The sequence below is a fragment of the Balaenoptera acutorostrata genome, chromosome 4 (assembly GCF_949987535.1).
Source record: "Balaenoptera acutorostrata chromosome 4, mBalAcu1.1, whole genome shotgun sequence".
NCBI lineage: Eukaryota > Metazoa > Chordata > Mammalia > Artiodactyla > Balaenopteridae > Balaenoptera > Balaenoptera acutorostrata.
The window spans coordinates 132,967,260-132,990,694 of NC_080067.1; the positions used below are offsets into that span (position 1 = coordinate 132,967,260).

A 23,435-nucleotide genomic window follows, 5' to 3' on the forward strand; every position below is an offset into this window, starting at 1 on the left:
TTGCCTGTTGGCCCCGATTTCCTGCTCAGACTTATAGCTAAGACACCACAGGTGTGGATGCCCAGCATTCGAATGTTCTTAGCAGTCTTCCGATGACTCAAGGATCAGAAGGTTGTTACCATGGAATCATTCACACCGCACAATGGCGCTCCTCCAATAATGTATTTATTTACATGAAAACACCGTTTTATACAAATTGAAGACAAATCTCAAAGGGTTTGTCCAGGCTTGCCTTCCGCATTCCCTGATTTTTGTCCCTTCCACTTTCATTTTTTTTTTTTTTTTTGGTATCATAAATAAAGTGTTTCAGACTGGGTGAAAGAAACTGAATCTACCTCTTCTTCCCCACCCAAAATTACTTTGAATATTTAACATCCATAGTCATCCTTCAAAGAAAACTCTTGCCCAGCGTCATTTTATTTAATTTATTTATGTAATACAGTGTAGAAAGCTATCATGGTCATAAGCAATGATTCTGTACAATCATCCTGCAGAAAATTTTTGGGGAGAATTCTTGGTAATTGGAGACCAGCAGGGCAATCCCATCCCACCCTCCCCCACCTGTAAAAGTGCTTACAATGAACAGGGATTCTTTTATTTATCAAAGATCCGAAGATACGTGGACAAAAAAAGTTTCAATTCTCAATGCCTAATGTGTGCACATAAAACAGGCACAAAGAAATAAACGTGTATCCTCATAATTCCTATATCACAAATATAGCAGAAGCAGCAATCTGTACAGTAAAATGCCATTGTGGAAAAAAAATCCTCTAACTCATCTGGAATACATAAAAATGTTTAACTTTAAAATGCATAGTGATCAGGAAAAGAATACTTAGGCAAGAGAAGCAGCTAAACTCCCACGTTCACATGAAGCATCTCCCATCGATTCTTAAAGCATATTTCAAAGTAGGATTTAACTGGGTCACAAACCACAAGAATAATATACAACTGGCTAAGGGGCTATGTGATAAATAATCAGGAGGGAATCTATTCATGCACTAGTTAGATACAGCTAAATTCTTTACAGTACACAAAATCCATTAATAATGTAGTGGAGAGACCGAAATGTGAAGAGAGAGAATACATTACTGATTTGTATATTAATTCAAGTTCAGGCATCTACTTGTGTTACAGCACAGCTGTCAAAAGGCGATAATGAGTAAATAATAAAACAGAAGGGTTTGTTTCTTTCCACATTATTCTCTAAATGAACACCGATGGGTTGTGAAGCAATGGTTTTGCTGTCCAACTTCAGAGGCTGCTGCGGTGGTGGTCTAGTTCTGCATCTGCTCAAAGAACTTGTAAGTTGGGTTTTCGTAGCCGTTCTGCTGCATCTTGGAGAGGTGGCGCTCCTCTGGGGTCACGGCAGCGTCAACCTGCAAAGCAAGAACGAGGACAAATGCGTTAAGAAAAGCAATCTTTTAAGAGTGCACACGGAGAAGGCAGTAAAAAGATAAGGTGCACTGTACTCTTCTCTTGCCAAGATTGCAGAACACCTACAATGTTCCCTCTTTCTTCACCACTTTGACATAGAGCAGAACGCCTGTGCCCACCAGTTATGCAGATGCTCCATCTACCACTAGGTGGCGCTTAAAACCTTGACCCGCTGGCTTGGCTTGCAAAGCGCTCACTGGTTTGCTTCCCCAACTGAATAGTAACTGGATACATCTAGGGCAATAAATATTTTTTCTTCCCTTGTTGGCCCGAAAAAAGACAAAAGGCTTCCATGAAAGACTCCCTTACTTGAAAAGTGTGGTGTTAAGCTAGAAAAAAAAGCCAACAGTATTACGGAGAGAGATTCAGCAACGTAGAAAGGAAGACTGCTGAATATCTCCCCGAGCTCGTTTTAGTTTGTCCCCGTGTTCACTAAATTTAAGATGTTAAAGAAAGACTCTTTTAATTAAAATAATGATATAGGTATATCAAAAGATATTAAAAAACACAGAAAGAACATGCTGTTCCAGATTATTATTATTTTTTAACCTAGCACTAAGATTCTAAAAGTATGTCATCTGAAGGTTTAAAGAGATTCCCTCCGTGATATGGTGGTTCCCCTCCAAGATCAAGCCAGCAGTTGTAAATTTGTGTTCCTCCCCTCAGTGTCACTGTTAGGTTGGAGCTACACTTATTTACTCTCTGCAGGCTGGGCCAGGTGTGTGTTGGGGTGTGTGTGGGGATGTTTAGGTTTCTAGTATATTTGCTGTACCTCAAATAGTCCACAGAAGAGAGGAAGCAAATACTTAACTCTTTGCTGAATAAATGAAAGCTTAGTTTTGTTATGATTGCTTTAAACCTTCTGTAAAACCACTGGAAGATGGAGAAAATCAACACAAACTTAATCAGAGTGAAGAAGCATGTCTTCCACAGGAAAGGGTAAGATGTGCTGTCCAGAAGTTGGTTTTTCTTTCAAAGGGGTGTTTTCTATTCTGTACACGATGAGATCGGGCTCCCTTCATCATTTCCAGGAGAATGCCGCAGGCCTGTTCTCCACTGTCCAGTGCTGCAAAGTGATACCTAGCTCCTGAAGCAGCTTTTCCCCCTGAACCCGACGAAGGACAAACACCAGAGAGTGGGTGTGTTGGTGCTAGGACACTAGTTCTAGGGATGGAGGGCGATTGATACACCATGGCTAACCCACACCGGCTAATGAATAATTTAGACCAAAAGCATGGTGCAGTCACTGTGGAACACATTATGGAAGATCCTCAGTAAACCAAACAGAGAACTACCATATGACCCAGCAATTCCACTTCTGAGTATGTATCCAAAGGAAATGATATCACTATCTTGAAAAGATACCTGCACCCCAATGTTCAGTGCAGTATTACTTACAATAGCCAAGACATGGACACAACCTAAGTGCCCATTAATGGATGAATGGATAAAGAAAATGTGATACACACATGACGGAATATTATTCAGCCATAATAAAGAAGGAAATTCTGCAGTTTGTGACAACAGGGATGAACCTTGAGGGCATTATGCTAAGCAAAATAAGTCAGACAGAGAAAAAGACAAATACTATAGAACTTCACTTATACGTGGAATCTAAAAAAACCCAAATCACAGATACAGTGAGCAGACTGGTGGTTGCAGAGTTGGTGAAATGGGTGAAGATGGTCAAAAGACACAAACTTCCAGTTATAATTTCTGGGGATGTTATGTAGAGCATGGTAACTATAGTCAACAATACTGCATTGTATATTTGAAAGTTGTTAAGAGAATGGATCTTCAAAGTTCTCACAACAAGAAAAAAATTGTAATTATGTGAAGTGATAGTTGTTAACTAAACTTATTTTGGTAATCATTTCACAATATACACATACATCAAATTATCATGCTGCAAACTTAAAACTAATACAATGTTATATGTCAGTATATCTCAATAAAACTGGAATAATCTGGTTCCCCCAAGGTTACTTTGTATGACTCCACCTCATGGACCAACTGACGCCTTTCAGTCTGGTCATGAGTTGGAATGATCACCTTGGCTAATCTCAAGGCAGCTGGAATAAAAAGTCATAAAATTCCCCTCAGAGGACACGGCTCAAATGGAGGCTCACCATCGCTGGCCCTGGGGGAATAATCACTGGTGTTTTCCCATCCCTTTCTCTTCCTTTGATCTGCTCTGTTGTCAACAAATGAGGTCACCTTGCTTTAACTGGCAATTGTGTCATTAGCCACTGACTTGTAAGTTAAAACGCCATCATTAAAGGTCAGCACCAATAACAAGAGATTTCATTCATTCTCCATATCTGCTTGCAGGAAACAGCCTGTCTGCAGCCCTATGCCATTTGAACTTGGCCATCTTTTCGCGCTGTGCCACCTCTTAACTGAGATTTCAAAGAATGTGGAGATTAAAAAAAAAATCTTGCCGAGGAGATCAAGCACAAAGCTGCTATGTTTCTGAGTGTAGAAGAAAACATAGCGCTGCTTGATTGTTGGAGTATTAAACTTGTATCTCCCCCCAGAGCCACGTCAACCCTCATACTGGCTGCATTCATCAAGGGCAGGGGAACACCTGGCAACTTAAGAGTTGATCTTCTCTTCAAAGGCCAAAGCCCAATTCTTTAAGAGAGCCCTGCCAGTAAATGCCAGGCTCAGAGGCTGGTATGCAAGTCAGGCAGCTAACTTTCCTGTCTTTCCTTGGCCTCTTTTCTACTTGCTGATCCTCGTGACCCTTTGCCGCTGGGAGGGCAGCTGTTCTGCCGGTCCTGCAGTGCGGCGACTTGGCCCTCAGGTCTCAGAGGGCTCAGGAGCTACAGGAGAAGGGATTGCCTTTACAACATGGCAGCCAAGGAGTGTGGATTGCATCTTTTTATTCCCAACCCCTCGAGAGCTAAAAGTGAAACAGTACTCATGTCCATGGATAAACCTACCACGGAAGGAAGGGCGGCAGGTAAGGGGGAGTCTTCCTCCCCAGCAAGGCTCAGCCATCTGTCACTCACTATTTCCCTTCATATGGAACTGGGGGAAGATGTAGCCAGTGGTGCTTATTCTGGAAGAAACCACAGAACAATGGAGCGGGGGACAGAATCCCCATCTGCTCCCCGGGGCAGGAACATGTGTCACTTGCTGAGATGAAAACCCACCCGGCACAACACCTCTGAGCGTCCCCTCTCTGGACTTTCTGGACTTGATGGGAGCAATGACTGATCTGAAGTCTTCATCTTTGTTAGAGACCCCGGGGCCCCTGCGCTGCACCCCAGCTTGGACTTCCACGGGTCACTGCTGCTGACATACACTGAGAACTGAGCCCAAAGAGCCTGATTCATCTGGTCCTAACACGACCTTGCATAGAACTTTTGACTACTGTTTGGCTAATGCCCTCTTCCTACCCCTTTCTCCCTGAACTTGACTCTTTGGAGCTATTTATTCCTTCACTATATCCAGAAGAATTTATAGCTCAACCACTAGACTGCAGACATAAAATCTATTTGGGTCTCTCCTTAATTTCTAGATACCCCTGCCATCCCGTTTCTCGTGTAGGTACTTTAAGCTTGGAGGAGGGCCAGTGGACACTGTATTTTAATTTTATTACGTATAGTAATCAGCAGGATGTGTGTTGATGGGTGTCCCTTTATGCATGGCCCAACAACAGAATCCCGGCCCCTAAGACTTTCCATTTCAGGTCATCTAGGTGGACAAAGAATGGAGGATAAGATAAACTAAACATGAAAAATAACCAGAGAGTGTAAGATCAAAACCACCAGGAACATGGGAAGGAAAATACAAGCAAAGAGAACAGCAATGACGTTTTCAAGCTAATGGTTTATCCTTTCTAGTAACCTCGCAGTGTTGGTTTTCTACTCTACAGTATACATGTTCATTTTCTTAATTATATTTCCAGCTCTTTATAAGTAGTTCAGTTATATTTAGTGCCTACATCAAGTAATTCTCCAGGCATGCCCTGGAACTCTCCCGCTACGCTGAGGATTTCCTTTGACCTTCCAATTTCTCCTCCTGCTGTTCACTTCCAGCCGCCTGAAGACTTTGAGGCCACCCTCACTTTTTCTTACCATTGCTTCCAATTTAACCTGACCAATCTGTCTGACTGCCATAGCGGTTGCTAGGTGCCTCCGCTAAAAGTTGACTTTTTGCCAGGAAGAAAGGACCCAGAAGGACCTATTTGTATAATGTCACCAATCTGATAGCACATTCATTAGAAAGAGTCATATGCCATATCTCCATAAAAAGATAAAGAAGCAACTCTCTTCTTTAGATCATTCATGAGATGACTGGGGGCGGGGATGGGAGACTTCTGGGGTTCTAGTTATCAGATCTGTGAAAGAACAATTTTGTTATGTCCTTCAATAAAGAGAATTTGTGCCCCCCCCTTCTTATTAAAGATGAGGAGTAGTGGACATACTACTCCAATATATATTTTAAAATATTCAGTGTCAACTGACATCAGTGTAGAAAAGGCCCGTCTGCTACTACACAGAACCTGGGGTCAATGGGCTTTGCAGAACCTGATTACAGCAGGACAACGGTGGGTAATTCAGCAGGCGCTGGGATACTCAGCCACCGGAGATGGTGCGCACATTTGGGAAACAGAATAACAGAAGCCTATCTTGTCACTGCTTGATGCACAAATGAAGCACTGTCATCTCCTTGGGAAACCGTAGCTAATGACTTACAGACTGAATCTCTGGCCTTATGACTAAGCAAGTCATTAAATCAACATTTATTGCTTAGTTTTTCAAAGCCAAAACTAGCAACTGCTCATTTCTACAGGGTAACGATTCTATTAATAAAAGTACTGGGCTTGCTTTCACTTCCACACCTCTGTGATCTTCTGCAGGAATCTTTTCCTCTAAGAAGGAGCGATTTCCCGGACACCAAAGCTTTTGTTGTGATTTCTCCTTCATGCACGGATGGTATGAGGTGTGACTGTATTCTGTTCTGACAGACTTAGACCCATCCATCTGGGAATACCCATTTACTCATTTTTGTTCTTAGTGAAATAAGGTTACTCATTAATGAAATAGGTTAACCAGAGCTGGCAATAAACTTATTTCCATGTCCTTGAGGGTGACAGCCTGCTAAGACAGGCAGAGGAACGTGTGTGGGAGGACCACTTCATTCGGCGTAGACTCTGAGAGCAATGAGGTTGAAACCCCCCAGCACCCTGCATCACCCAGGCCACGTGAGGCAGCCTAGGTGTCTAGGCTGGGTTGCAGCTTTCTGTGTCCAAGTTCAACCACCAGAGCTAGACTATCACCTTCCTGAGGGCAGGGATGGTGACAAGCACCTTAGATGAAGTTAGCCTGAAGCTCCTCAAGCTCCGTGTTGAACACTGGCTCAACACGGAGCTTGAGGAAGGGTTACCTAAGGAATGGAGAGAAAGGAAGGCCTTTCCAGGGAACACGGGATGGTTTCCCGGCTCTTGACAACATTGTTACTTTAAGGAAGAAGGAAGTGAGAGGAAATGAAGAAAAGAAACATAAAAGGAGGTGGGGCAGTTACTCTAGAGGTTCCTAGTTGCTCTCAAGTAGCTAACAAAATAAATACCAAGAGAAGGGCTGATCGACTGCCCTCCCTACAAGGATGCCTTCTGGTTTAAAAATTAATTTATTTTTTTCAGAACTCACGTTAAAGCACCAACTGCTCCAATATTCCAAAACCAAGGAGACTTTTCTTGCTAACTAACCAAAAGAAACATTTAACCTAGGCAGCTGTAAGAAGGCTTAAAAGGCGACTAGTGAGAGACTAGTGAGCTTGGAGACAAGGAGATACCATTTTCTGCTCCCTAAGGTTTGCTTAGACAACAAAGAGGCAGGAGCGGTAACACTCTATATACATCAGTGATTCTCAAAACTGACTGCATGTCTGATTCAGCTGCGAACATTTTCTACACTCAGATTTCCAGCCTCTTATTTAGAAATTCTGTTTTCCTAGGTCTGAGGTGGGACCTGGGGAATGTGTCCTTTGAAGTCAGTACCTGGTAAGTCTCATGCACAACCATGGCAATCATGGCAAAGAGCCCCTGAGATGCCTTGTTTTTACCGCCCAGCATCACTGGCCTCTGTTATGGGCCGAACTGTGTCCTCCCCAAATTCCGATGCTAAAAACCTAATCCTTAATACCTCACAATATAACTGTATTTGGAGGGTCTTTAAAGATGAAATTAAGGTTAAATGAGGTCATTAGTGTGGACTTTATGCAGTTAATACTGGTGTCCTTACAAGAAGAGGAGATTAGGACACAGACCTGCACAGGGGAAGATGGTGTAAAGGCACAGGGGGGCCACCTATGAGCCCAGGAGAGAGGCCTCAGGAATTGCGAGGAAGTACATTTCTGTTGTTTAAGCCACCCAGCCTGTGGCTTTGCTATGGCAGCCTGAGCAAACCAATATAGGCACTTTGATAAAAAGGAAGCCACCTCTTGGGTAGATTCATCAGTTCAAGGCCATTAAAATGTATGATTATATTAAAAAAATTTAAATGGGCTTTTGAATTATTCAAGTATGAAAACTTTTTTTTTTTGCTCAAACATGGAATTAAAATGAAAAATGGAAAAAAATTGTTTTTTTTGGAAAAAATTTGTTGTGAGTAGAAATGAGATTACTGATGCTAATAACGCTACTAATAATACATCTTATACTGTTTCAAAGGACAGAAGCTCAGAAATACTATTATGAAGAGCAGCGCCCCACACTTCATGACGCTGTCATCACTTATTTATGTGCTCACCCTCCTATCTGTCAATCATTCAGCTCTTATACATCTTGCCATCTGTTTCCTGGATTCATTCATTTCACTGTTCTTTAGCACATCCACACCAGGATGGGCATGGAAAACAAGACTCAAAACCAATTTCCATCAGCAGCTCCTGTAAACAAGGAGCTTGGATGTTCCAAGTGCTGAACTAAATGAGGTTTCTGGCTTTGCCACAAACTTAATTTATTTAAACCGTTCCTACCCTCCTATAATCGAGAATGGTTTGGAGCACATTTCCTTGGGGTTAGTGAGAAGTTTAACTCACTGGAAATATCTGAACTTTGCTCTGATGGAAAAAGCAATGGACAGGATGTGGGGAAATCTGTACTGTGAACTTGGCTCTACGGAATTTGACATTGAAAGGACATGTCTTCTGTCTGGGTCTGTTTTCTCATCTAGAAAATGAGAAGATCAATTAATTGATCATTGAGATCTCTTTCAGCTCTAAAAATTCTAAACTTCTCAAGATGTATTAATTCACTTTCTCTAACAGTTTCCTAAAAAATACATATACTGTGAGGTTCCTCCCCTAAACCCTGCATTTTAAATGCATATAAAGAACTTATTTGCACATTTAATTTTATTTTAAAATATTTTGTATCATGGGTTTAAGGCATCATATTTGAATCCCGCAGCTTACTCTGTTTTGTTGGTGTAACTTGCTACCTCTGTGTTGTACATACTCCTGTTTCTCACAGGTTGGGGTGTTTGGAGAGTCTCAAGTAAATGTAATTGTCACTTTGTGGGTCTTCTCTCCACCTCCAGTGCCATTGCACTAACACCTTGAAACTAAGATATTTCAGGTGGATGTGCAGGGTGACAGGTTTAAGATCTTGAACAACCTTGTATGTTTCACTCAGCCTTTTGGTACAATGTGATTTTCTGTGAAACTTTAAAGGTAAGACTCTTTACTGAAAATTATTTACTATTACCTGGGCTTGAGGTAGAAATCAAATTATTTAAGATAAAAAAATCCAGCAATAAATGTGCTTAAAAAAATTTTTTTTAAAAGCAGCCTTCCACTTCCTTTTTCATTTGTAACGTCTGCTGTTATTTTTTCTTTTAAATGTTTGTAATCACAGTATCCATAATCACAATATCCGTAAGCCAGGCATTACCATTAGTATTATTTTGATATTTCAATACAAATTATAAGAAGTTGAGATAGCAGCATATATCCCCAATGTCTTGATCACAGTAGTGATAAGTTGGAATGAATAAAAACCAGAAGCAAGAAAATAGCTGCAACTTGAGCAGCAATATGGATTGTTTGTTCAAAGAAGAGATACTTGGATGATTCTTAGTCTAACACCCAGCAAGATTTTCTTCATAGTCTTTCACTCCCACTTGCAAACACATGCAGACACGTTTACCTACCTCCACCACACCATGATGGATGGACGTGTACTGTTTCTTCTTTAGCATCACCAGGGTGATGACAATCACTGTTGCTATGACAACACCGCCCACCATGAGTCCAATGATTGCACCTTTGTTTGAACCCACATCTTCTGCAAAGAACACCTTGAAAACAAATGCAAGAGAAAGGATTGTAATTGCGGGAGATATCTGGATGAGGTATGTGAAAAGTTTCAGTATATTCGGTATATATTTTATGCCATAAGTTTGAGTTGTTGGTCACTCAATTATTTGGTGCGTACTTGAAGAAAAACCCCACATTCTACTTACTAAGAATGACATCTGTAGTCTACAGAATGATGTACAACATGTGCCTTCCCCAGTCCTAGAAAGTCCATTTCCCTCCATCCCCCACATGTCTCTAGAAAGGCAAAACAGAAGCCTGCAGGGACCTGAAACCCTTTGACAGATGGAACATTCTGTAAGAGGGGGACGGCAGCTCTCGGATCTATCAAAAACTGGAAAGGCACGGATCGTGATTATGAAAGGAGGTCAGTATTTTCCCAGTCACAGCAGGTTTAAACTGGGAGACCTGACGCATGACCGCTATGCCTTAGGTGCTTTTCCAAACTATAGGTGCCCTCATTTCCTTAGAGGGACACTTTTAATACGTAGGAACAAGCATTCTGAAACAAAGACATTAAACAGAAGAAAAAAGGCATCTTGTTACCTACTTTCAGCCACAATAATTCAGCAAGACACTAATTAACCTTGAGAAGCATCATGCTTAAAAGGCACTTATTTCAAAGAGAAGAAGTAGTAGGCAACAAGATAGGAATTTTAATAGCCACACATTAACACATGCTTTCTTACTATGTTGTCTCTGGCAACTCAACTAAAAATGTTGTTTTATTCTTGATGTTTATTTGTGTTAAACATGAAAAGAATTTAGAGGATACTGTAAAGAAGAAATTTATTCAGTGATAAATTTAGTACACTACATTCCTTCATACTGTTTATAAATGCAAGTCATTATTTTTCAACTTTACTTGAATGGAATTATAAAAACACACTGCAACTTTTATCACTTTTTATGTAAGGACATGCTCTTATGACGGATCATCTGGCCCAACTACTACTGAACATATACCACATTTGCTATGCCAATTAATAAAAACAGCTCCCAAAATAATTCTTTTAGTATAATCTCAAGATAGTAAAATGACGGGACTGGCATGGCTAGAACTAACATCCTAGCAGTCTGCAAAGGCAACATGAAATACAGCAAACAAAGCAAATTTCTAACAGAGTTTTACTTACGGTATATCTGCAATGAAATTATAAGCTGTTCATAATTATGCCCCTTTCTAAACCAATATGCTCACTCAACATATTTATAAAAAGCAAATCATTAATTAGCTAACGATAAAAGTATGAGGTAATCAGAAATGAATGCAAGTCTGGACATCTTCCTATGTCTTTAAGAAAATCCTGTAATTTTGTACTATTCATTGCACTAATTGTAGTGCATTATTTCGTCAACTGGCTCAGCAGAGGGAGCTGATTCTCTTAATTGCTGCCCCTGCCATTAGCCACGGTCGTATTACAGGAGTTAGTGTAACTGCGGAGACGGGCTTTTACGACACAGGCACCAGAAAACGCAAATCCACACGTTAATCTTCAGCTCTCTGCCCCACCAGCTCCCAAATCCTCAACAGATTCCACAAGTTTTTATTAACCTCTTCAGCATCAGCCAGATCAAGAGTGCCCCTGATTCTATAATAACTGACACTGGATTAACTTGCCAACGAAAACCGTGCTTCCAAAAGTTCCCTGTGCTTTTATCAAAAAGATTATGGGAGTTAAAATGCAAATCTGAATCTCAAGTCAATTTTGAACTTGCCTCAATTGTTTAGAGTGAAAAGAGGCATACGCTATACCTTATAGGGGTTTCTGTTGGAGTTTAATACTTGGATTTATACATTTTATTTATGAATAATGGAAAGACAGTTTCCCCTTGAAAGGGAAAAACACATGTATACACACACACAAAAACAAAATAAGTGCCTGAGAGAGCCCTTCTCAAGTATTATTACTGCTTTCAGAATTTGATTACCACTTTTGTTCACTACTGAATGTGCAACAAAATTGTCTTCTTTATTAATTTAAGCCACTTACTGGGCTTATTTACTCTTAAGATGGGAGGACCCCTAGCATAATGCAGGATTGATTTATCTGAAGCTTTCGGTAAAGGTTTTTATGTAACCTTAAGGGAGATGGGTGCCTTTTGATTTACTCCAATTCTAACATTAGTTGGGGGGAAAAAGGGCAATTTTGTCTGAAAGCGAAGCCACAGTCTTTCTTGCCCAAGCCTTCGGCTGAACACACTGCCAGGAACATAATGCAGTCTGGCTCACCTACCCCTCTACCTACCTCCAGAGGGTCCCAAACATCCCACCCCGGAGAAAGAATTTAAAATGTGGGGAGGGGACAGAAAGGAGGGGTGAGAGAGAGGCGACGAAGCCCAGGGGAAGAGTTACAGATGTGAAATTAAGCCAACGGCCGTGAAGCTGTTCTGTGAACCCAAGTAGTGTTTGTACGTGTTTATTTGAGATTTCGATCCTTCACACAAACCTATTATAAACCTGATTTCCTAGAAAACAGACAGGAAGTTAATTAAAATGGCTGGTAGAATACAAAGTAATTCCACTTTAAGCCCAACGTGGGCTCAGCTGCTTTCTAGACCTAAAGAACTACTATATAAAGAGCCTCTTTTTCTTTTCTTCACGTTTTCATGATGATCCTATAGGCAAGTGTTCTATTTCTGTTTTAATCTTTTCCTTAACTGGATTTCTGACCCAAGAGGAACGGAAGTCATTTGGCAAGACAGAGTGGTCGGAAGAGGTAGATTATGTCACGTACCAGTTTTTGATGACGAACTTCATATCCTGAATCATGTCGGAACTCTGCATCCATCTTCACTTCCGAAATCTCTTCCGTCTTGATATTTGTCAACCCCGAACCTGCATGATACCATAAGCATTACACCATAATCAAAATACGCAGGCCAGTCCATTTGTTTTATCTATAAACAATAACATTACAACACAAAGCCTACCAGAAACTTCTTTCTAGGCCTGAAGTTAGAGGAAAATAGATGAATGACTTTCTTCAAGAAAAATGACACCCTATATTTAAATCCTTAACCACTACCTATTTTAAACAAAAAGAAATTAAAGATTAAAGAAATTTGCACTTCAGGCTTCTATTGTCTTTAAACACATGCTATAATTTTTTTTTTTTTTAATGGGGAAAAAAACAGAAGTTAAATGCTAGTTGGGAGGCTGGAAAGGATTTGCTCCTAGAATATGCTTGCTTGGTTTAGGTGCTTATTGTTTAGCCTATTATATGTCTTTTTCCATGTGCTCTCATTGCTTCAGAAAAAATAATAAAAGGCTTTAAAAATGAGTATTAATTACCTGGCAGAACAAAACTGCTACTTAAGGACTTTGTTCCAATTACAAATAAATTATGTTCTTGCATCTATGCAGTGAAGCACTGTAAAAATCATATCATTTATTTAGTTAAGTGATTTAGTTATAGATACATAATGTAAATGGTTCATCTGCTGAATAAAGAACTGCAGTACATAATTTTTGAAAAATGCTTCTGTGGGACTAACAGAATTTCTAACGTACTAACTCTTCTTTCTCTATAAATTGCTATATGATTCTTACACTAATTGTTATAATGAATTTAATTTTTCAGATAGTAATTTGAAGCTTAAAATCAAAACGCAAAGTAATTTTTAAAACAAAAAGTGAAATTACAAAGTGTAAATATCGTTTCCACGTTGTAGCAATTAAATATCAAAAGTCAGAATTTTAGGATGAGAATGGCTTCTAAAATCATCTCTTCTCTGGTGTTCCCACCCAGGGGTAAACTCTCAGCTCTCCTTAAACAGAGAGGAATTATCAGTTTGCCTCCATTTTTGGACAGCTTTGTCTACTAGAATGGCCTGTCTTACATTAAGCCAAAATCAGTTTCCTTATAACTTCCACTCTGTTCAACACAGAGCAAACCTAAATCTCCCTTCTGCCCTATAGCCTTGAACAGATCAGATACCCAAGGAGAGGCACCATGTTCCTGCTGATTCATCTCTTACTTGGGCTACATGTTACCAAGTTCCTTCAGCTCCCATGGGACCTGACTTCCTGCTTTTGGTCTATCAACTCTTACGTCTTGTCTACAAGGTGCTGTGAACCTTGTCACACATCTTGCTGAAACTGCAAAGCAATGTCCACAGCGTACGACGTGCCAGTCTAACGGCACAGTCTACACAAGAGAAAAGAGGATAATTTTACAAGATCCAGGGAACCCATAGTGGCTGTGACATAGCACTGATTCTTGGCCAACTGCTCAGAAAGCTTCCATTTAATAACCTATTTGAAAATGGTCCCAAGATCAATGTCAGTCTCCACCCGGCATGTAGATTGTGATGCTGTCTTCTCTCCCTTCTGCTTGTCACAACTACGTTTTCTTATCCCTATCTTCCCAGCCCTTCCTAGTCCACAAACATCAGGGAGAGTGGTTCTACGATCTTGCCCTCAAGTTCTTCTAGCCCATGATTTATAGGAACTTGGACTTGAGTAGAGAAGTGTGGTAGTTTAAAAATATATCCACAAATTTGTGGATGCTCCTCCCAGCAAGAGGTGGGATTTATTTCCCTGTTCCTCAGGTGTAGACCTGATATAGTGACTTGCTTCCACTGTTAGAATACGGCAAAAGTGATGGGGTATGACTTCTGAGACTGGGTCATACAAGGCAGCTTCCTTTGTATTCTCTCTCTTGGATCACTTGGTCTGGTGAAAGCCAGATGCCATGTTGTGAGGACACTCATGTTGTGAGAACACTCAAAAGTTCACATGGTGAGGTACTGAGGTCTCCTGCCAACAGCCATGTGAGCAAGCCATCTTGGAAAAAGACCCACCAGCCCCAGCCAAACTTCAAGCCCTCAGATGATTGCAGCTGTGGCAGAGGTCGTGATTGCAACCTCCTGAGAGACCCTGAGCCTGAAGCACCCAGCTAAACCATGTTTGAAATCCTTGAAATTCATTATAAGAAGGTAAATGTTTGTTTTTAAGTTGCTAAGTTATGGGGTTATTTATTACATAGTAATAGATAACTATTACAAAGGGCTAGTGCCTTGTTTTCTCATCTTCACCTGTCTTGGACTTTCCTTTCCTTTAACAAAAGACCATCCTGTTTAATATACACATGAAAGAAAGCACAATCAGAGTGGGACCGTTTCCCATCCTCTCTCATCTTTTTACTGGTCCACTCACTGACTGTCCCCTGATCCCTAACCCCATCCCAAGAGCTGTAGGGCTCTCTATTCTTCCTTATGTTCTTGCTTTAAAATGACTAGAATTTTCTAATAAGTTTCATCTTATTCTGACCTCTAATCTTCCTGATACAAATGTTTATTGGGCTGTGACACTAATGCTCTTTTATTTCTCATTAGTTGTATACTTTTATCTTTCTACAAACCCTTTTAAATCTGAGGTCCCTTTAGAAACAAAGTGATTTCTTTATACCTTACCCTCTTTCTGTCATCAGGATCTAACAGTGCAAGGGTTAAAATTATATTTCTGAGATTTGAAGAAAACTCTCTTGAATAGTCTTTCCTTCTAGAAAAACCCACACTCTTTCTGAAAGGACACGAAGATTACTTTTCATAGTCAAAAAAATTTCAAATTCATGCAGCAAGTCAGAACAACAGATAATTAATTATAGCACAATAGTTTGCAGGACTCTCCGCGGAAAGAGCTCTCCCTAGTTTATTTTTGTACAGCATGTACAGTCATTCACTGAAAAGCCTTCCCATACATTAAGCAAATGTCATTAAAAGGGGAAAAAATTAATAAGCTTGCACCACGAAAATGTCACTGACAATAAGCTGAAACTGCATACAGTGATATGTGATGATAAGTTTTAAATAAATCACAAGGACCTTCATGTACAGTTTTACCACATGCATTTTCCGAGTTGTCCTGACTCCACTCTAAGCTCTGACACCAGACTCTCGTTCTCTAAGCTCTGACACCAGGCTCTCAGCAAGAAGGGAAGCATGTTCACTTGAAGAAGGGAAGCATGTCCTTCAGGAAACCCTTCTCAAAGGATCTGGTTTCCTTTATTAGGACTGGAGAAGCGTGGTTAAAATTAGAGTGAGAAGGGTAAGCTTTCCACCCTGTGAAGAGCCTGCTAATGTACAGACGTAGCTCAGAGATATTGCAGTTTAGTTTCAGATTATCGCAATAAAGTGAATATTGCCATAACGCGAGTCATACTATTTTTGGGGGGTTCCCAGTGCATATACAAGCTATGTGTGCACTATACTGTAGTCTATTCTGAAAAACAATGCGTGTACCTTAATTAAAAATACTTTATTGCTAAAAAATGCTAACCATCATCTAAGCCTTCAGCTAGCTGTAATATTCTTGCAATAGTAACATCAAAGATCACTATCACAGATCACCATAATATAATAATAACAAAGAAGTTTGAAATAATGCGCAATTACCAAAATGTGACACAGAGGCATGAAGTGAGCAAATGCTTTTGGGAAAATGGCACCAATAGACTTGCTCACTTCAGGGTTGCCACAAACCTTCAGTTTGTAAAAAAAATGTAACATCTGTGAAGAGCAATAAAACGAGGTATGCCTGTATTTGTCTCCTTTATTCTGGTCAAATGGTGTTACTTGTCCTTCAGAGTCTATTTCTCTCTGGAAATAAGCCCAGAGGAGTAGCTGTAATGGTCACCGTCCCTAGAAATCACCACTTATATTATGGTGTTCCTTCCTTGACACTACATTCTAGAAGTTACTGTGCCCTGTTATTTCAGATATGGAAGTCAAGGAGAAGTCATTTTCCTTAGTTGTGATTATACAAAAGCCCTTTCTTTACTTGTTTCAGAGTGACAGCAGTGATTATTTAAAAAACAATGCCATCAATTGAATAACATGATGTGACAATCCTGGAAAGGGTTTCTAAGTCTGGAAAATCTAATGATATAATTGAGCACATTAGACTCAAACACGTGGTCTCATAAAGTGTGATGATGAAGAACCGGAAGTAATGCTAGAAAACACAGGGGGAAACTGGTCCAAATGCTCGAAAGACTCACTACAAGCACAAAAATATAGAGCATACGTATGTCTTAAGACATATGCAGCAAATAGGACTGTTCATAAACATATCTTAGCTAGAATCTCCCTCACTTCCTATCTGAGCATTCTTTCCCCACTATGGCCCTCTTCTACTGGGGAACCCAAGCCTTACAATAGTATAAGAAAGGAAGCTTGGTCCAGGCCATTCTCTCATCTATCTGTAGAGAATATTCCCCTCTTCTTTGACAATGGATATGCCCAAAACCTTTCAAAACCTATCTCAAAGCTCATCTCCAGCAAGTGCCCTGATTAACACACCCCTTGGTTAATGCCCCATCTGCTCACATCACAAACAAACATCACAAGGTGGTTTACACTTTATGTTACTTTGTATTTCCGTGCCTTTCTAATTCCATCTCATCTTTCTAAATACACAAGGTGTGGTCTTTCTATTCAAGCTCCTGAGAACAGGGGCCTTATTACTTAATTTCTTTCGACCCTCCAAAGCAGTTGGAGAGTCTTTGTGAAACATCAAAATGAGCTATTGCTGTTGTTACAAAAGAGACTTTAGAAGGAGCTTCTTCCCATCTGTATATTACCTCTAAGCATTCTCAAGCTCTTCCCTTAAAACAAATTGTTTTTGTTTCAGAATGTATGGAAAAGTCCTTCTCATTTTAGATTTTTTTAAAAAAGGAAAAAAAATCTACTTCAGTGGTGTTACCTCTTCCTGGGTATTTCAATAGGAACATAATTGCCCAGTGTGCCCAATGTGGCAACTTAAGAAAATTGGTTGAATGAGCGCTTCTAATTCACATTTCATGCTTGGAGATGAAAAGCATCTCTTCCTTTAAAAACAAAGTAGGAAGTGCCACTAACAAAGGCCCAAGGCAAAGGACCAACCTAAGCTGGTATCAGTTGCAGTTAGAATGGAACGGACCCTCACTCAGCCTTGGGCCCTACCCGTGGGCTGAGCAGGCTGGGGATGTGTCAACTGCTGGTTCCTTGAAATTTACTTGTGTGACACGGGCAATACGGAAGACGTTAGAAGAGCTGAAACTGGGTCTGACTTACTATAATTTAAATTTCTCTGAAAAGCCCTACAGAAAGAGATTCATAAAATCAAGGAGACTGGCTGTCAAGATGTGTCACTCCACTGCCCCCGCTGCCCTGTTAATCACAGCGCAGAGGCATGAAGGTGCCACAAGGCAGACTCTGAATTTCTCGTCAGTGATTGTGGTGGGAAGCAGATGGAACCTGAGCCTGTGCTGGCAGAGAGGGGCAGGGGCTGCTGCTGGCCCCGCTGCTGAATGCATCTCAACCTGGGAGCAAAGGTCCACCTCCTTGTGTTAACATCTCCATATGAGGTTAACGCCCTGTTCCTAGATTACCGCGTGGGGACATTACGAAGATACAGAAGAAAACATTTATGGGTAGGTTTGCCCTGTTGGGGGAGTAAAATCTCCCCAGAATATATATAGATTTGTCAATTCAGTAACTTCTCTTTTTGATTCATTGAAAGCAATGGCTACTTATCAGTTGGGCGAGGTAGTGCACGGGGTCAAAACCAGGCATGTATGTGCTTTTGTTGGGTGTGACATTATTCTTAACGCTAAATTTGAGACATAGGAAGGTGAAAGTGTGTTTCTTCTTAATGCTTGGGAAACTACCAAAAAAAGAAGTGTCTGTATCAGTGTTAATGGGAATTTTAAGTAGTATAAAAAATGAAGAACTTGTATGGAAAATGAGGCACGTACCTCTGCTGTGTTTTAGACACTCATCAGGAATAAGTATATACAACCCACAAAAGATAAAATGGAAATATTTCTGGGCTCTAAAGATATTCCAATTCTGATATTGTTAGGAACTCGTGTCTACTTGAGGAACTGACCCACGTTTGAGCCCAGTTGAGTTAGAAACGGACCATCCGGATACCAAACAAGAAAGAAAGAATGAGATGTTCCAGCAGTAACCAGGTCGTCACCAGCTAGAGTCTGCCTCTGTGTAGGTTTCCATTTTTGAGGACCAACAGGCTCTACAGAACCCTCTCCACCAGAAAATCAAAAGAAAAAAACCAAACGTTGGAAGGGCTCCTTTTTATTGTTTCAAAAGGAACGCTCAGAAAGAAAAAAAATTGATCACCTAATTAGGAACTTGGGAAATGAAGTGTAAGGAAAAGCAAAGGGGAGTTTTAAAAAGTTTGGTTTCCATGGTCATTTCAAACCCTGCTTCTCTATATCTGCAATTCAGAGAGGCTAATCCCCAAGAAAGGGGCTGCGTCTGCGCAAGCGCGAGATGCGGAGGGGCGGAGGGTCACCGGGATATACCTGGTCGAGTGGTCAGTCCTCGGTCGGCGGCAGGGCGGGCGTCAACGGGCTCGACTGCGCACAGGAAGCAAGATACACGGAAAGCAAACAAGACAAATCGAGATGGTAAGTCGTGGCTCCTGAACACAGCGCAAGGAAAAGCATGTGCAATACACAAGTTATAAAAAAAAAAAAAAAAAAAAGAGGAGCAGCTAGAAAAGAACCACAGTGAGTTAATCCTGAGCATCAAGGATGGGAGGGGTACCACTTCAAAAGGCTTATCGCCATCGATGTGCCAATCCTACTCCTTAGTTTTCTAATAAACGCGCTCACCAGGATGAGATACGCGGCGACATCGAAGAAGAGGGGCTGGGAGGGTGGGTTTTCCTCTCAGCGAATTTAGAAATAGTTTCTTGGCTTTTGATTAGAAATAAAATACATGATACCCAGCGCAGTGGAAAATCTTAAAGATACCTCCTTTTACAACTATCCAATCTTATCTTTTTTAAAAAAATCTTATTTTATTTTACAGTTAATTAACTATAAAAGGACTCCGTTAAATCGCCAGGAGAAATGCAAATAGGAATTTATCAGGAGAGGAACGTTTCACCACATAATCCTGCCATTTAGCGAAGCAAATTTGTTCCCAGTTTGAGGGTAGAAGAGGTAAACCAGAGTTTCCTCCCCCTCTCTCTGTATTTTTAAAGACTGGTTTCTATTTCATAGATGACATAGAGTTGAAATGTGTGAAGTGCAAATACTTCCTTTCATATTTGTCGACTTTCACAATTTTTTCTTTGCGAGTATTCTGGGTCTGACCCAAAGAAAACATTGCAGTCAGCACAATAGTGCCCACTGTTGTTGACCATTAGCTGGTATTTCCAAAGTACTTCTGATTCTCAGAAAATATTAACTTGAACTTACCCTGGTCTTTGAAGAAACAGGCAAGGGAAAGAAACAAAGCTTTTAGGATAAATAGTGGAGAAGGGGCCAGTGAAGCCATGAGGGAGGATACAGCCTCTTGGGTAAGGCCTGGGAAATATAAAAGTAAGAAGGTATGGAAAAGTGAGCAGAGGTGCCCATGGGAAGAGAAGGTGTGCTCGATGGGATGGCATCTGGATCAAAAATTTCAGTAAGACCATACAGCTTACTGATGCACGCAGCCCGGGCTTTCAAAAATGGGGTTATAAGCCCAAGTTGATTTTGAATGCCATACGTTAGCAGGGAACAGTAAGTGAGGAGAAAGTGGCAGCAAGCCAAGTCTTCAAAATAGGAGAATAATAATGTTGCCGAGACTACCAAGACATTTGGATGTATCCAAAGAAAAAGGTGGTTTGGTCCTTTATCATGCAGCCTGGCAGCACCATAGAGGAGAAAAGGAGGGCGGAGGCATCTAAACCCAACATTTACAATGCAGGCGACCTGGGGCAAATGATCACGTCTGAGGCTGTTTCTTCAAAAGTAAAATAGAAATAATAACTGTTATCTTCTAATTGTAATGAGGAACCAAAAATTAAAAAAATCCATTTCAAAAACTCTCAAATACTATAAAACTGCATTTATTAAATATCTTATTTATGAAATATTCTATGACAACTGTTGTGAGGATGACTAACACTCTATTGATGTATCAGATTAAGACATACTTCCTTCTGCAACTCACAAATACATCTGAACAATACTGTTTCTCTGTATTTCATCCTTTTTCCCATCCGCAACAACGTATAGTGAGGGACTTTATTACTCCTTATAAAATGGTGTTAACTGAAGGATTATTGTACTTTTTGAGAGCTTCCTGATGACAAGAGCCCCAAATGGTGCTTCAGTTGAAGGTAAGAATGTACCAAAGCAAACGCACAGAGCAAAAAAGTAACGTAAAGTGATTACCTTCATCAATGGTTCAATCATTAGAAACTGTATTCCACTCAGGGGAAAGCAGTTGAGTTTGTGGTTTAAATTTGGACTGAAGATGTGGTAGTCAGTCTAGTCTCAGGGTCCATTTTAATGCCACCACTTGTTTTCTCTGCGCTCTTGGGCAAACCTCCTTCTTTCTGAGCTTCTGTTTTGTCACAGGGAAGCTGGGTTTTTCCAGGGCTCAAATGTGCACACATATGCCAAAGACCCTTACAAATGATAATGCCCTATTCCATAATTACTCAAGGGAATATGGAAACGCATCAAATGTGCATAGATAAAGGTCTGAAAGATATTACCACAAAAAACTGTCATTAGTTTATTCTGGGTGAGGAGATCATTCCTGTAAATTTCTCTGCCTTTCTGTTTCAAGGTGCATGTATTATTTGAAAACAGTAATAAAACTGTATTTTTTAGGAAGATAAACAATAATAATTTTAGTGACTTAAACTTTAGTCTGCTTTAACAGTGTGAGGCTGATTTAATATGAGTAAATATTCAAAAAATAAGTAACTTGTGTTCAGTGATCAGACATCAATAATTAAGAGATAATTTCATCACTGCATAAAAGAATATACATTGACAAGAAAAAGGAGTGCATTACTTCCCAATCCAAAATAAATACTTTCTAATTTTTCAAATGGACCATTACTCGTTGAACCAGCAAGTAACTTCAATATAGTGTTCAAAACATGTTACTTTGGCTGTTTAGTAAATTAAACACTAGAAACAGATTGTCTTAAAGAGTTAAAATAAAACTTAGGCAGAAATATGTTATTCTACTGCCATCAGCAGCTCTGAATCAAACAGTCCCCTATAAAAAGAAATAGAATGATGGAAGCGCTAGGACTTTTGAGTTTGTTAGCTCTGGCATTCCTTGTAATAGACCAGTTCTAAGCTAAATGCTGCCCAGCACAACCTCCCCTCCCCATCAGGCCTAAGGTGATGGAGGAATCAGCCAGAAATCAGTTTTACTCGTAGATAAGAGGGGCCTGAAAAGCCCTGGCTTGCAGGTTTGATGAAAGACATTATTTAATCTCAATTTCCCCATTTAAAGTGCTTTGTTCATTGCTGCTTTATGGCTAAGTGAAAATGTACCAGAGGGCAAATTCACGATGCAATTACACAATACAATCTTACAAGACCTAGTGTGCCTCTTGAAGAATATTATAGTGTTTTGTGTATGTATTATACACAGACAAGCTGAATGCTGGCCACAAAAACTTTCTGGTGGCCACTGCATTCTTCCTCATCTTCAGGCTGGCTTGGTCAGGCAGTCATGAAAATGCAGAGCAAACAAAAACGCTATCAGCACAAAAGCTTTCAGCCAGATGATTTCATAATCCATGAGAACAACTGTTTTATAAAGAACAGCTTCACTTCGGTTTAGCCATTTCAGTTTTGTGGCTCAGAAAACCACAGAATAAAAACCCCTGAAGGCAAATCGCAGCTGGTCAAAGAGCCTAAAATATTGGAAAACTGTGTTTGTGATATGCTTATTTTTTCAATATAAATTAACAGAATGCCTGGGTGTCTGAACCTCTCTGTGGACTTGACTGATTGTTCTTGAGAAAAATAACAAATTTTTGGTAAGCGTTGGAAGCTCTGATGATGATAAGGATTGCATGAACAATGAAAGGAAATCCTTTGAGAATTTTAGACATTTTCAATAGCTTTGTGTGCAAGCACATGTCTGTAAGATTAACAAGGAACAGGCTCTGGGGAGAGGGAGAAGAGGAAGATGGGGAGAAAGGGTAGGATTTTAGGACTATTATACGGCTTGTTATATTCATTAATTTTAAGGATATACTGTTTGGGTGATAGGGTGATTCTCTGAGACAAGCTGGTAAAACCTCTCTAATATGATCCTGGTTCTATTTAAAAACAAACAAACAAACAAAATAAAATCAACCAACAAGCAAAAAACTAGCACTGAACATTTACTACATTCTAGGCACTTTGCTAAGAGTTTTCCATACCATCTCATTTAATGCTCACACCCTGTCTCTGAGTTAGCAATTATTACCAGCTTTATTTTACAGACTAGGAAGCAGCCCAAGAGGCTCTGTGAACTTGCCCCAAATCACGTAGCAGCGCTGGAATTTAAACGCTGATGCACATCATTCTGTAGTGTGGGATGGTGGGGAACGTGGAGGTGATTTTGGTTGTCACTATGATGGGAGAAGGAGGGTGGACATTATTGGCTCTTAGTGACTGGGAACCGGGGATGCTAGATGGCATGCACAGGGCAATCCCACACAAATAGAAATTGTCCTGCACCCTACACAGCTTCCTAAATTCCTGCTGGACATTCACGTATTTACGATTATGTGAGTCCAAAACCTAATTCAGCTTTATATATAAACACAGTGCATTTCTGCACAGTTCTTACTGTAGATCTTCCTGGAGCTCACCATTGGATAAAATGAAGAAAGAAAAACGAATTCAGGGCCCCCCTATCAG

The 23,435-nt window shown here is 40.3% G+C and overlaps 1 protein-coding gene across 7 annotated transcripts in view; it reads right to left on the minus strand.

Moving 5' to 3' along the window:
- Nucleotides 1-411: 411 nt before the first annotated feature.
- APP (amyloid beta precursor protein) overlaps nucleotides 412-23,435 on the minus strand; it is a 277,465-nt gene continuing 254,441 nt past the window's right edge. For 4 of the 7 annotated variants that reach the window (XM_057545416.1, XM_057545415.1, XM_057545413.1 and 1 more), the window contains 4 exons: nucleotides 19,080-19,133; nucleotides 12,507-12,607; nucleotides 9,603-9,749; nucleotides 412-1,379 (listed from right to left, as the gene is read on the minus strand). In XM_057545416.1, the coding sequence (XP_057401399.1) occupies nucleotides 1,278-1,379; nucleotides 9,603-9,749; nucleotides 12,507-12,607; nucleotides 19,080-19,133 (404 nt within the window). In that variant the 3' untranslated portion in view covers nucleotides 412-1,277. The remainder of the gene's footprint in view (nucleotides 1,380-9,602; nucleotides 9,750-12,506; nucleotides 12,608-19,079; nucleotides 19,134-23,435) is intronic. The other 3 variants (XM_057545417.1, XM_057545414.1, XM_057545412.1) reach the window with 1 other exon arrangement.